At 41.0% G+C, this 14571-nt stretch overlaps 1 protein-coding gene across 1 annotated transcript; it reads left to right on the forward strand.

Annotated features, from left to right (window-relative positions):
- Positions 1-8395: 8395 nt before the first annotated feature.
- On the forward strand, positions 8396-14011 carry LOC124140787. Its single transcript, XM_046508554.2, has 4 exons — positions 8396-8550; positions 10069-10209; positions 11074-11272; positions 12524-14011. The coding sequence occupies exons 1-4, from the start codon at positions 8505-8507 to the stop codon at positions 12945-12947; spliced, it is 810 nt and encodes a 269-aa protein (XP_046364510.1). The 5' UTR covers positions 8396-8504; the 3' UTR covers positions 12948-14011.
- Positions 14012-14571: the final 560 nt, after the last annotated feature.

Here is a 14571-nt window from a genome sequence, read left to right on the forward strand (position 1 = left end):
CTGGCATTATGGAGTTACACTTTGACTTGACTAACGAGTCTATGCATAGTCCAATCAAAATCGCGCAACGAAATCGAAATCCGGTTAGTAAACTGTCGTGCAGATTTCGGTCGATTGCAGGATTTGCAAATCATGTGGACCATCAACTCGTTGTCAACAGATAGTTTCCAAGTCTTTTCATGTTTTTAATCAACATGCTCACGAGATTTGATGCACTTCGCGATGTGCATCATTATATTGACTCCGATCCGACAATCCTATTTTCACGCCGAGCGCCAGGTAAGGAAACACGTAACATCTTTCACATCTTTTGGTGTAACGCGACCGGGGATCGAACCATCAACCTTCCGTTCTCCGGGCAGATGCTCTACCCACTACGCCACAGAAACCTTGAAAGCATACACAATTTTATATTATTTCTAACAGATTTCAAAAAAGGAAAAAGAAAAAAAAGCTAAGGATGGCTTATTATGAAATCGAGTCTGTATACCCATTTTCCATAAACGACAGACACACAGGTAAGAAATGACCTATTTTAACACAGTCATAGCCAAATCTGGTAATATACTACTCAAATGAGGTGAGGTGAGATGAAATTGGGTTTAACGTCGCGTCCAAGATTATTGCACTTATATAGCGACGTGCATGCACGTGTGTCTGTGTGTGTGGCTGCGTGTACTAGTCCGGACTGATGCCGATTTATAGTGCTAGCCCACTGAGATACCATGCCGCAGTTTAACATGAATACCCCACTCAGACACAGTATACTGACTCCGAGCCGACCAGTCCTTGTTTTAGCCCCTAAATGCCGAGCGCCAGACAGGGTAACAACAAGTACCATCTTTTAACGTCTTTTGGTATGACGCGGCCGGCGATCGAACCCCGGACCTTCCATTCTCCGGGCGGACGCTCTACCACTAGACCACGGGGGCGGTCCTACTCAAATGAAATTAAAGATCACCCGATGTTTTCATATGACTTGTTAAGCTGTCATGACTGGTGGGTATTGCAACACAACCTTTCAATTGTGGTTGTTCTTCAGCCTGTTATGAGTGACTGAGTGAGTCGGGTTTAACGCCGCTTTTAACAGTATTCCAATTATATCGCGGCGTGTCAGGTTAATGTGGGAGGAAAGCCCGAAGTGATGCAGGTCTCAGGCGTTTACCACTTCGGTGAACCCCACGAGCACGGGTATGGTGCTTTCAAACCTTGAAACATGATCAGGGCGAACCGGGATTCAAACCCACAATCATAGGTTTCTGGCGTGCCCAAGGGATGCGACTCTGCACAGCGAATCGCGGACGACTGGGCCACCCGTGCCCCTAGGTTAATTAGAAGGGTTCCCAATTCTTTTAACTGCGTGTGAGTGAGGTACATAGTCTTGTATGCCCAATACTGAGTGAATGAATATGCTTTTACGCTGCTTTAAACATTATTCAGGCAATATCAAGGCGGGAGACTTCAGAAATGGTATTCACACATTGTACCCTTGTACCAGTGTAGGATATCTACAGTGTAGATATCGCTTGATCCCATCCAAGCGATATCTCCTGTGAGAGCCAGTTTTGGATGATAAAAAAACAGTTACGTACATCTCTATATGTTTGTAGAATATGTTGGTAATTTGGAGTTAATATTAAGTGATGTCTCAACTGATGAAATTCGACATCCTTTAAGCTTTGCTTAAATTAGGATAAAATATGTTCATCATATAATGGGTAGGTTTGTCCGCAGGATAAAGCCAACGGATAAAAATGATATCCGTTTGGGTCATATGCGGATAGAGATACAAATATCAAAGGTCAAGTAGGGACTACTTTCAGTGTTTACAAACAAACATGGGGTCGCTCTTGTCATTCGGCGATCGAGTCAGAATTAACCATCGGAAATCTGGATAAACAACTTTGATAATTGGTACCATTATCAAAAGAATAGTCTGATATACTAACAGTGTCTGACTGTGGCGTAGCGTAGGCATTTTACAAGTTTTGGCAACTTTGGAGATATAAATTGCGAAACACTTTTGCGAGGACACTAGCTTGGGGTCAGTAGCAGGATCACTTTCAATATATTTGCGGCTTGGAACCTTTTCACCAAAATTAAAATAGTTGGATTTGCTCGAAATATGTAAGAATTGTTACCTTGTTTCGTTTTGTTCGCTGTGTGTACATCTGACTGCACTTCGTAACGTTATGACAGGACAGGAAGACTCCAAACAAACGTGACGTGTCATAGACTAGGGTAGAGTAACTTCCCTTTGATGACTCCATAAATGTGTTTACCAGCACTGTATGTTGGTTGGTTTGTTGGTTTGTTGTTTTACGCCGCACTCAACCATATTCCAGTTGTATGACGGCGGTCTGTCAATAATCGAGTCTGGACCAGACAATCCAGTGATTGATATCATGTGCATCGATCCACGCAATTGAGATCGATGACATGCTTCAACCAAGTCAGCGAGTCTGACTACCCGATCCCGTTAGTCGCCTCTAACGACAAGCATAGTCGCCTATTACGGCAAGCATTGTCACACAGGGGGACACTATTTTTACGCTACGTTAACCTCCTGGACAGAGCCTTCAATAATGTCAGTTGATAATAGCATCACACCAAATTTAAGAACAAGCATTAATTATTCACATACATATTTAAAATTTACGTCAGAAATTTACTATATTTAAATGCTGGTGTGGTGTTAAAACATCCGGACCGTTGGACAGTGATAGTTTGTTACCGAAACTTCTGTAAAGTTCTTTGTTCTGAGGGAACTGTGTAGCAATTTCCAGTAGCTAGGTACGTTGGACACTAGGAGATATTACGTGTTTCCCTATGACTTACGCATTTTCATCACATCGGAACCAGCTTTAATGTGAGGATCGCTCATCATATCTGATTCCCTGGCTAACTGATCTCGGAAGATTGAACACTGTCGCCGCTGGATGACTATATATAATTATCACTGACATTTGCTATCACCACTGTAATTTTGCATTTAATTCTGACAACTGCAATTATTTATTGTCATTGAATATTGTACTACCGGTCTTTTGTGTACTGTCATTGTAATTGATGTGCAGTAATGTGTGTTGATTTACAAACCTAGTTAATTTTGTAATACAATTGTTAATTGTACACCATTTGGTGGTTCACACTATGTTCATTAACGTACAGATTTCTGGGTTAACGTTTTGTTTCAATTTGGGAATCGACACATTATAACATTGCTTTAGATATATATACGTCAATAGGTTCTTGATTGTGTATTCGTTAGTGGACGACATTATTACATTAAACTTGTTTCTAGTGGCCTAGGTATCATATATTAGTTATGTTTTACACATAAAAAAATATGTTCGACTTCTATATAGTTCTCTTTACAAATAACACAAAATCTGTCTTCTGTCTGTGTCATAGCGTTTCTAAATTAATAACATGTTACAACTGAGATATAGAATTCGGTATTGAAACTGAATTTATACAATGAGTAATTTTATGATTTTGTGCTGTCAGTCAACACCCCATGCCAATCCTGATTGTATGATTGTTTCAATCTTTGAAAATATTCTGACAAAAAACTTGATACGTTTGAAACCTGAACATAATAATAGCTGACTCACTTTAGAGGCCCAGTTTGTCAATTATGGAGTTTTAGTTTGGCTGGACTAACGAGTCTATGCATAGTCCAATTAAAATCGCGTAATGAATTGACATTCGGTTAATAACCAGATGGCGACTGTCGTGCTGTCAACTTGGCATCGATAGATATTTTGCAAATCTTTTCATGTTTTAAACGAAGGCGCTCAAGTCATTTGATGTACTTCGTGAGGTAAGACCCATTTTATTACATTAAAGGTCTTGATTATCGATCAGATCGTCTAGCCTGGGAGCCGCCATTTTGATTGAAGCAAATGCAAGTCATATGAGAGATGGAATCTGGTCAATACAAGGGACATCGAAGGGACATAACTCGTAATCGCCACTGGTGGCTCTACGATCGAGCCCAGAAATTCCAGCCTAGTTCGGCAAGGGTAGAAACTGGACTTTTACAGTCAGTAAATTAACTCTCTTGCCTCGGTAATATGTTGACTCTGCAGCGTTACATACAGTGCTGACCCCTGAAGATCCGGGGTAGAATAGGTCTTCAGCAACCAATGCTTGCCGTAATAGGTGACTATGCTTGTCGTTAGAGGCGACTAACGGGATCGGGTAGTCAGACTCGCTGACTTGGTTGAAGCATGTCATCGATCTCAATTGCGTGGATCGATGCACATGATATCAATCACTGGATTGTCTGGTCCAGACTCGATTATTGACAGACCGCCGTCATACAACTGGAATATGGTTGAGTGCGGCGTAAAACAACAAACCAACAAACCAACCAACATACAGTGCTGGTAAACACATTTATGGAGTCATCAAAATTATCTAAAGCTTTGTCAAAACACAAGAGCAGGGCGTCTGATATTTCTGTTGAAAAAAGTTTGTCTCCTAATTCGGACACCCTGTCCCTGTCCCACATATATCTGAAGATGCACATACTCAATATAGTCAATAGATTTTCGGATAAGAACCGTTATCCCGCCAGACAAACGACCATAATTACCTATTCTTGTTGTTGAAGTATAGTTTCTTTTGCTCCTCAGTATATATGTGTGTAGCCTGTGGCTATATATTTTCCGAGCGAGACACATTCCTTGAAAGGAGCTTGACCATCGGAGGAAAAACATTTTCCCAGGTTTTATGGGATGGTGGTGTTTTTTCGCAAAGAGCCTGGTGCTGCAAGTTTCCATTCAAAGCGTCATTTAATCCGACGATCATGGGTTCTAATCCCAGATTTGCCCTTATAATGATCATTGGTTTGTCAGCAAACGACACCAGTGTCATAGCTGTAGGAAAAACATTGACGATATCATAGGGCACATTGTGGGAAAAGCAGCGCTTGGAATGTACGCTTGGTGCTTTTCTTTTAGACATTCCTCCCAAATTAAGCGGACGCGCCGTGATTTAACTGAAATACTGTTCCGATTTAGAGGTTGTCACGCGAGCCTTGGCGAGCTAAATACATAGTGTTTATCTCTAATACCATTGGCAAACACACAAGCGTGGTAACCTCTTTATCATATGATGTCATTCTTCGCTTCTGTCATCGAAAACTATCTTCCAATCTTTCACAAACATTACCTTAACATTCCAAGTTTTCCTAGAATGTGCGCATTAATATATATTACGTCAGAAGGTAAGCGACATGTTCGTCGGACAGTGAAAACAGTCAATATTGAAACCATCCGAAACCTGTTTCTTATACAGTAACGTTACTACATCTAGGCAAACCGACAATTGCCTACACAAATTTGTTTCTACTTACCTTTCGCGGCAATACATCGGACTGCTAGCTAGAGTCACTTCCCTTTATCAAAGGGAAGTTACTCTACCCTAGTCTATGACACGTCACGTTTGTTTGGAGTCTTCCTGTCCTGTCATAACGATGCACTTATTCAAAAAACCTTGTCACGGCGTAAGCATAAACTGCATGTAGCATTTGTAGATTTTAAAAGGGCTTTTGATTCTGTTAATCGCTTTAAGCTATGGACATGTCTTCGAAAAGCTGGTTTACGTGGGAAAATGTTTACTATTCTTAAATCAATGTATTCTAATGTGAGATCATGTGTTCGTTGGGGGGATAGTTTAACAGATTTCTTTGATTGTCCTTTGGGCCTAAGACAAGGCTGTATTTTGAGTCCGATCTTATTTTCATTTTTCATTCATGAATTATATTACGAAATAGCTGCCAGTGGTAAACATGGTATCCAAATTTTTCCAGATTTGATAGAAATATGAATGTTACTTTTCGCAGATTATGTCATTCTAGTGTCAGATACTGTTGTTGGTCTTCAAAGGCAATTAAATATTTTAAGTACATACACGAAAAAATGGAAATTATCAGTAAATTTGGAAAAAAACTAAAATTGTGATCTTCAGAAAAGGTGGTCCAATAGCGTCGAAAGAGAGATGGTCATTCGATGGTCAGTTAGTCAATATAGAAGATCACCACTCATATTTAGGAATCTGGTTCTCACACACAATGAATAGGAAAAAAATGTGCCCTTGACTTGTCCTTGCGTGCAAAGAAAGCTTAAATAAGTGTAATGTCTATTGCGCATAAAGTGGGATCGATTTCACCTAATATCTTCTTTAAGCTTTTTGATACCCAGACACAACCAAGTTTATTGTATGGTTCTGAAGTATGGGGATTTCAACGTTATGACTGTTTAGAGAAGGTTCACTTATTTTAGCATGTAAAAGGTCGTGTCGGATCTTCTACACCAAATTGCATGGTTTATGGTGAATGTGGTAGATACACATTATATATTAACTCTCAGATCAGATGTTTAAAATACTGGTTTAAAATTCTTCATATGCATGGACTACGTCTCCCCAAATTAGCTAAAAACATGCTTCTACATTTAGATAACACGGGAAGGAATACTTGGACATCGCACATAAGAAATCTTTTATTTTCGCACGGTTTGGGTTTTATATGGCTATGTCAGTCAGTTGGAAATGTAAATATGTTTCTTAATGAATTTTGGAATCGGTCTATAAATATGTTCTACCAAGAATGGCACTCCACTTTAGAGGATAGTGCACGTTATGAATATTACAAAACTTTCAAGATCTTCACTTCAACCAGAAATATATTTATCAGTACTCACTACGGAAAACTTAAGAAAACAGTTAATTAAATATCGACTTGGTTTGCTAGACCTATTTGTAAACGAAAGAAGAAAACTGTCCATTGAAAAAATGAAAAGAATTTGTCCATTGTGTAATCTAGAGATAGAAAATGAAATTCATTTTGTGTTTGTCTGTCCATTTTACAATGATCTCCGAAAGAAATATATAAAAGAATATTTAATAGCAATGTCACCGATAAACGCGTCTGTAGTTATGCTGACGACAAAGAACGAATCAAATATAATAGTTTTTTCTCTTTATATTAAGCATGCAAATGAATGAATCAAACAACGTGTATATCACAATGTGTAACATATATGATTGTATCTACATGCGTAACTCTTTCTTGTATATGGGCCGGAGGCCTTTTGTACAATAAACTTCTTTTAACTTTGACTTGACCTTCAGTTTCCTCCAGAATGATTTATTTGATGGTTGGTTTGTTGTTTAACGCCGCACTCAGCAATATTCCAGCTATATGACGGCGGTCTGTAAATAATCGAGTCTGGATCAGACAATCCAGTGATTAATATCATGAGCATCGATCCACGCAATTGGGATTAATGACACGCATCAACCAAGTCAGCGAGTCTGACCACCCGATCCCGTTAGTCGCCTTTTACGACAGGCACAGTCGCCTTTTATGGCAAGCATGGATTACTGAAGACCTATTCTACACCGGATCTTCACGGGTAGAATGATTTATTGTTGTTAATGTTAGGCACAAGACTGTTTACACATTTATCTTCGTAAATATTTTTTCAGACAAACACTTCCTAATATTCTTTCCAAACGTTTTTTATTCGCCGTTTATTTGAACGTGTCCAATGACTGAGATTTCCTGCGTTTTTGATTGATCCATTCATCGTCTTACACTTTTTCGTTATGCTCAATAATCTTACGTTGGCATGCAGATACACGTCTTGACCACAATGTCGAGCAGTTTACTGTATAATTTCGACTATTTTATTTACCGAATGATCAATATCCAGTAAACAACGTTCTAGAGATTCCTCCATTGTAAAATCCGCTAGAAGAATCGACTTACAGGTTTAAGCAGTTACGCATATCAGAGATTACAGGTTTAAGCAGTTACGCATATCAGAGATTACAGGTTTAAGCAGTTACGCATATCAGAGATTACAGGTTTAAGCAGTTACACATATCAGTGATTACAGGTTTAAGCAGTTACATATATCAGAGATTACAGGTTTAAGCAGTTACTTATATCAGTGATTACAGGTTTAAGCAGTTACATATATCAGAGATTACAGGTTTAAGCAGTTAAATATATCAGTGATTACAGGTGCAAGTTATTACACGTGTCAGTCACTACAGGTGCTTGTAGTCACACGTATAAGTGACTACAGGTGTAAGCAGCTACACCTTAGCGACTTACATGTGTCATTGCTTACAATATTCCAATATCGATGTCCACAACACATATATAAATTATTTGCGCAAAGTTGCTTTCTGCCGAAATGTAAAACCAATATTTTCAATTTGCTACGTACTTTATTAACATTTACCCATGAAACTATACATTCACTGCTGTATCTAAAACCAACACTGTTCCGGAGGTTATGTAATATAGGTCTTTGAGACCTGATAACGGTTTATGTAGACTGTCATTCCATAGCATAAGTACAACATTACCATAGATAAAGGTCAACACTTGGCAACATTCACGGCCTTGTTCTTCACCAATTCCCGTCTGTGTCGTCTACCGTCGGTTTTACATTTTCTAACAGTATTTCGTGTCCACAATCATGCTTGTTGTTCTCGTAACAGCCTGTATCGCGTTGTCCTATGCAGGTAAGTTATGTTATTGAGCATAGTCGACTGAGGCGCTGGGGGATTAGCTGTGTAGTGTTTCTTCCACTTGAATGCCAAGATCCTAGGATCCTGAGTTCATATCCCGGATTCCTCTGACTTGTTTCTAGGTTTGTCGCCACCACGTCCGTGCTCGTCGATTTTACCAAGTTGTACACGCGTAATACGTAAATTATTCACTTTCTTTTAACTATGTGTTCTTTGACTGTGTCATTTGCTAAGATTGTCCTCGATGTGCCATGACGGTCTGTTCCAGAGAGCTTAACTTGTCCTTTGTGTCAGGTCTTTTCAAGACTAATTTCTCCACTGTGTCAGGTCTGGTGTAGACAGCCGAATTTGTCCATTGTGTCAGGTGTGGTCTAGACAGCCTAATTTGTCCATTGTGCCAGGTCTGGTCTAGAGAGCCGTATTTGTCCATTGTATCAGGTGTGGTCTAGAGAGCCTAATTTGTCCATTGTATCAGGTCTGGTCTAGAGAGCCTAATTTGTTCATTGTGCCAGGTCTGGTCTAGAGAGCCTAATTTGTCCATTGTATCAGGTGTGGTCAAGACAGAAGAACATGTCCATTGTGCCAGGTGTGGTCTAGAGAGCCTAATTTGTCCATTGTGCCAGGTCTGGTCCAGAGAGTCTAATTTGTCCATTGTGTCAGGTGTGGTCTAGACAGCCTAATTTGTCCATTGTGCCAGGTCTGGTCTAGAGAGCCGTATTTGTCCATTGTATCAGGTGTGGTCTAGAGAGCCTAATTTGTCCATTGTATCAGGTCTGGTCTAGAGAGACTAATTTGTTCATTGTGCCAGGTCTGGTCTAGAGAGCCTAATTTGTCCATTGTGTCGGGTCTGGTCTAGAGAGCCTAATTTGTCCATTGTGTCTGGTCTGGTCTAGAGAGCCTAATTTATCCATTGTGCCAGGTCTTGTCTAGAGAGCCTAATTTGTCCATTGTATCAGGTGTGGTCTAGAGGGCCTAATTTGTCCATTGTATCAGGTGTGGTCTAGAGAGCCTAATTTGTCCATTGTATCAGGTCTGGTCTAGAGAGCCTAATTTGTCCATTGTTTCAGGTGTGGTCTAGAGAGCCTAATTTGTCCATTGTATCAGGTGTGGTCTAGAGAGCCTTATTTGTCCATTGTGTCAGGTGTGGTCTAGACAGCCGAACTTCTCCATTGTGTCAGGTCTGGTCTAGATAGCCAAACTTGTACGTTGTGTTGCGTCTGGTCTGGAGAGCTTAATATTATTTGTCCATTGTGTCAGGTCTGTTCAAGAAAGCCGAACTTGTCCGTTGTGTTGCGTCTGGTCCAGACAGCAGAACTTGTCCATTGTTTAAGATCTGTGCAAGAAAGCCGAACTTGTCCCTTTTGTTGGGTCTGTTCTAGACAGACTAATTTCTCAATTGTGTCAGGTCTGGTTGATGTTTTGAATCTAATTGTACGATTCCAGATAATCCTGCTCCTATGTTTATGCATGTTCATAACACACACACACACACACTATATCGATATCAAACAGCTGCGGGACTCCCTGGACATCTCAACATGATATCCGGTCTCGCAGCGAGCAGACGCCATCCGGGCATTTTGTACGCCATCCAAGACAACGCAGGGGATGGGAACGTGTACATGCTGGATGCCACTGACGGCAGCGTCAAAGGTAAATATTCCACTGGTGTCCAGATAAGTACGATATATTTAGTATAGATTGATATCATCAGACTGTTCACCCATATATGCGGCCATCTTGGATTTTCTACCACCAGGTGGCGTTCCTGACATGGATCCATATTCTGTCATGAAAATGTATCATCAGGAGTTGACATGTTACAACGTTTGTTTGTTTGTTTGTTTGTTTGTTGTTTTCCGCCGCTCACAGGAATCTTCCAGCTATACGTCGGCGGTTTGTACACAGTCGAGTCAATCCAGTGATGTATATTTATACTACCGGGGTTTGAGCGAGTTTGGTTTTACGCCGCTTTTAGCAATATTCCAGCAATATCACGGCAGGGGACACCAGAAATGGGCTTCACACTTTGTACCCACGTCGGGAATCGAACCCGGGTCTTCGGCGTGACGAGCGAATGCTTTACCCACTAGGCTATCCGACCGCCCCTTTATACTACCGGGATAAAGAGAGTATACACCTATTTTTGAAGTTAACTAAAATCAAACAAACCTGAAATGTATTTGATACGGATATCATAGCTGTGTCCTTGACCCTAGGTTTGTATTGTTTGGGCGATTGTTTTCAGTCTGGTGACGTTTTGATAACTTTTGTAAGTTTTCGGTCAAATCAAATATTCAGCTGTATTTGTATTTTGTAGGCATTTTGTTAAAATAAAATGAAAAATAGAAGATGTTCTGGTACAGGAGTTTTTTGTTTATTTGTTTGTTTGTTTGTTGTTTAACACCGCGCTCAGCAATATCCTAGCTGACGTCTGTAAATCATCGAGTCTGGACCAGACGAGCCAGTGATTGATATCATGGACAGCGATCTAACTCGGATCTTCACGGGTTACAGGAGTGTTGATAGTCCAGCATGGCGAAGAAGCTGACTGGGAAGACATTGCTGTAGGTCCCTGTCCCGACGGCGACAGCTGCATCTACATCGCCGACTCGGGGGACACCAACCAAAAGTCCAGCAACGTGGTCTACAGAGTGAAAGAACCTGACTATACCTTCACCCAGGACATTCCGCTGACAGGCAAATACCACTACACGTAAGGCCTTTGTGAGTGAGTGAGTGAATGAGTATTCCAGTTGTATCACGGCGTGTCAGCTTCATGTGGGAGGAAAGCCCGAAGTGATGCAGTCACAGACTCTTACCACTTTGGTGAAACCCACGAGCACGGGTATGGTGCTGACAAACCTAGAAACATAATTGGGGCGAACCGGGATTCGAACCAACAATCATAGGTTTCTGGCGTGTCAACGGACGCAACTTTGCACTGCGAATCGCGGCGCTTTACGACTGGGAAACACGTGTCCCCACCTTCGTTATTATGATTTGTTGGTTTGTTTGTTTTGTAACGCCGCTCTCATCAAAATTCCAGCTATATGACGGCAACTCATGCTTGTCGACAGAGGCGACTAACGGGATCGGGGGTCAGAGTCGCTGACATGATGCATGTCATCGTTAAGGTTAAGTTCCAAATTGACAAGGCAATATCATGACAGATCGTCCTTTATGGAGTTAATATCGCTTCTTGCCGTTTGTTATTCTTTTGAAAATGTTTCGTGATAAACTGTTAATTTCTCATTTAACTTGTCAATCGAGACTGTTCGTTTCGCAAAGCGCCATTTTTGTTACTAGACCAGCGTGTATATCTTTTGTTGAACTTGATTTTGTATATGATCACATCCAACATATATAATAGAGATATTTTGTTTGTTTTTTAACGCCGCACTCAGCAATATTCCATCTATATCACGGCGGTCTGTAAATAATCGAGTCTTGACCAGACAATCCTGTGATTTACATCATGAGCATCGATCCACGCAATTGGGATCGATGACATGCATCAACCAAATCAGCGAATCTGACCACCCGATCACATTAGTCGCCTCTTACGACAAGCATAGTCGCCTTTTACGGCAAGCATGGGTTGCTGAAGACCTATTCTACCCCGGATCTTCACGGTCATCGTTATTATGAGGTGAGATGGTGAAATGGAGTTTAACGTCGCGTTCAAGGTTATTGAACCCATATAGCAAAGTGTGTGATTGTGTATGTGTGTGTTTGTGTCATTGACTAATGACGGATTAATTGTGTGAACCCACTCACATACCATGCCGCAGTTTACCATGGATCACACACTCAGACACAGTATACTTACTCCGAACCTACCAGTCCTGGTTTTATCCCCTATATGTCGAGTTCCAGGCAGGGAAACAACAAGTACCATCTTTTCTCACATCACCATGATAGACAGTAAGTGTTTCGTTACATTCTCTTCTTCTCGTTACTTCAGATGGAATCATCCCATGTCCGAATCGCTTATGGTTGATGCTGCAGGAAACGTATTCATCCTTTCTCAGGCAACCGGTACCGGAAGTACTCTCGGACAACTGCCCTCGAGCGGATGGACCAGCGGAAGTCAGACTGCAGTGAAGACTGTTCTGACCTTGCCCATCACCACCGCCAACAAAGGCCCTCTAGCGGCAGATATCTCACCAGATGGGAAACAACTCTTGATAAAGACATTAGATCACGTCTATGTATGGTCTATGCCCGATATGAATGTGAAGAAAGCGCTGAGTCATCCGGGAAGGGATATTCAGGGGGACAAGCCCGAGAATCGAGGTGAAGCTATTGCATGGTCGGCTGATGGACATGGCTACTACACAGAAGGACAAGGCTCCAATGAAAAGTTGCATTTTTTCAACTTTCCATGAAACTCAAAGAAATCAGCCTTTGTTTTCGGATTTAAGCCACGACAAATGAAGATTATATCCCGCTACATCATATGAATTGATTCGAAGTCTGGAAGCGTTTAAGCAGTCATGAAAATAATATCCTCTCGATCAAATGAGCCTATGACTTGGCATGAATCTGTAATGTACTCCATGCTACTTGTAAATCAATCATATGTGTTTTAGTAGCCTTTAATGATGCGTTGTTCTTAATCGTTTTGGAAGAAACCGAGAACGCTGATTTAGAAAAAAAACTGTTATCGCTTCTTGTATCAAGACCCTATTTAGGAAATCGTATTCTGAAGAAATATTAATAATCACATTTTTGTTAATTTGTTGTGTTGAGGCGATGAAATCCAAACAATAATAAAACAAATAGTTGCTTGATTGGTGTTCGGTTCATCAAGCAGTCATCGTTTGTTTATTGCGTGAAAGGCCACAGGCCTGTAAGGACATAATATTACATTAAATTACATTTCACCTTACAAATAGGTGAGTGAGTGGGTTTAACGCCGCTTTGAACAGCATTCCAGTTATGTCACATTGTGTCAGCTCACAGCTCGCAATGATGCCAGTCTCGGACGTTTACCACTTTGATGAAACCCATGAGCACGGCTATGGTGCTGACAAACCAAGAAACACGATCGGGGAGAACCGGGATTCGTACCCGCAATCGTAGATTTCTGGCCTTCCCTGGGGACCCATCTGTGCACAGCGAATTGTGTTGCCCCAGACGACTGGGGCCCCCTGTATATGATTTCCACAACATTCGTAATTAGTACAAACAGGTTAATAATGAAACGACCTCCATTCATAAAGGCATCGATGGCGAAGTGAGTGACACTCTGGACATGTGACAACTATTTATCTTACAACTGTACTATTGGCCAAGTGGCCTGAATTACGATTGGTTGGTTGGTTGGTTGGTTGGTTGATTGATTGATGTTATACTGACAATTCAGTTACTTGATGTCCGACCCGTGAAAATCCGTATAGAGAAAAGGTCTTCAGCAACTCATGCTTGTCGACAGAGGCGACTGACGGGATCGGGGGGTCAGAGTCGCTGACATGATGCATGTCATCGTTAAGGTTAAGTTCCACATTGACAAGGCAATATAATGACAGATGGTCCTTTAAGGAGTTAATATCGCTTCTTGCCGTTTGTTATTCTTTTGAAAATGTTTCCTGATAAACTGTAAATTTCTCATTTAACTTGTCAATCGAGACTGTTTGTTTCGCAAAGCGCCATTTGTGTTACTAGACCAGCGTGTATATCTTTTGTTGAACTTGATTTTGTATATGATCACATCCAACATATATAATAGAGATATTTTGTTTGTTTTTTAACGCCGCACTCAGCAATATTCCATCTATATCACGGCGGTCTGTAAATAATCGAGTCTTGACCAGACAATCCTGTGATTTACATCATGAGCATCGATCCACGCAATTGGGATACGATGACATGCATTAACCAAATCAGCGAATCTGACCACCCGATCACATTAGTCGCCTCTTACGACAAGCATAGTCGCCTTTTACGGCAAGCATGGGTTGCTGAAGACCAATTCTACCCCGGATCTTCACGGTCATCGTTATTATGAGG

The sequence above is a fragment of the Haliotis rufescens genome, unplaced genomic scaffold (genome assembly GCF_023055435.1).
Source record: "Haliotis rufescens isolate VD_foot unplaced genomic scaffold, xgHalRufe1.0.p SCAF_60, whole genome shotgun sequence".
Taxonomy (NCBI): domain Eukaryota; kingdom Metazoa; phylum Mollusca; class Gastropoda; order Lepetellida; family Haliotidae; genus Haliotis; species Haliotis rufescens.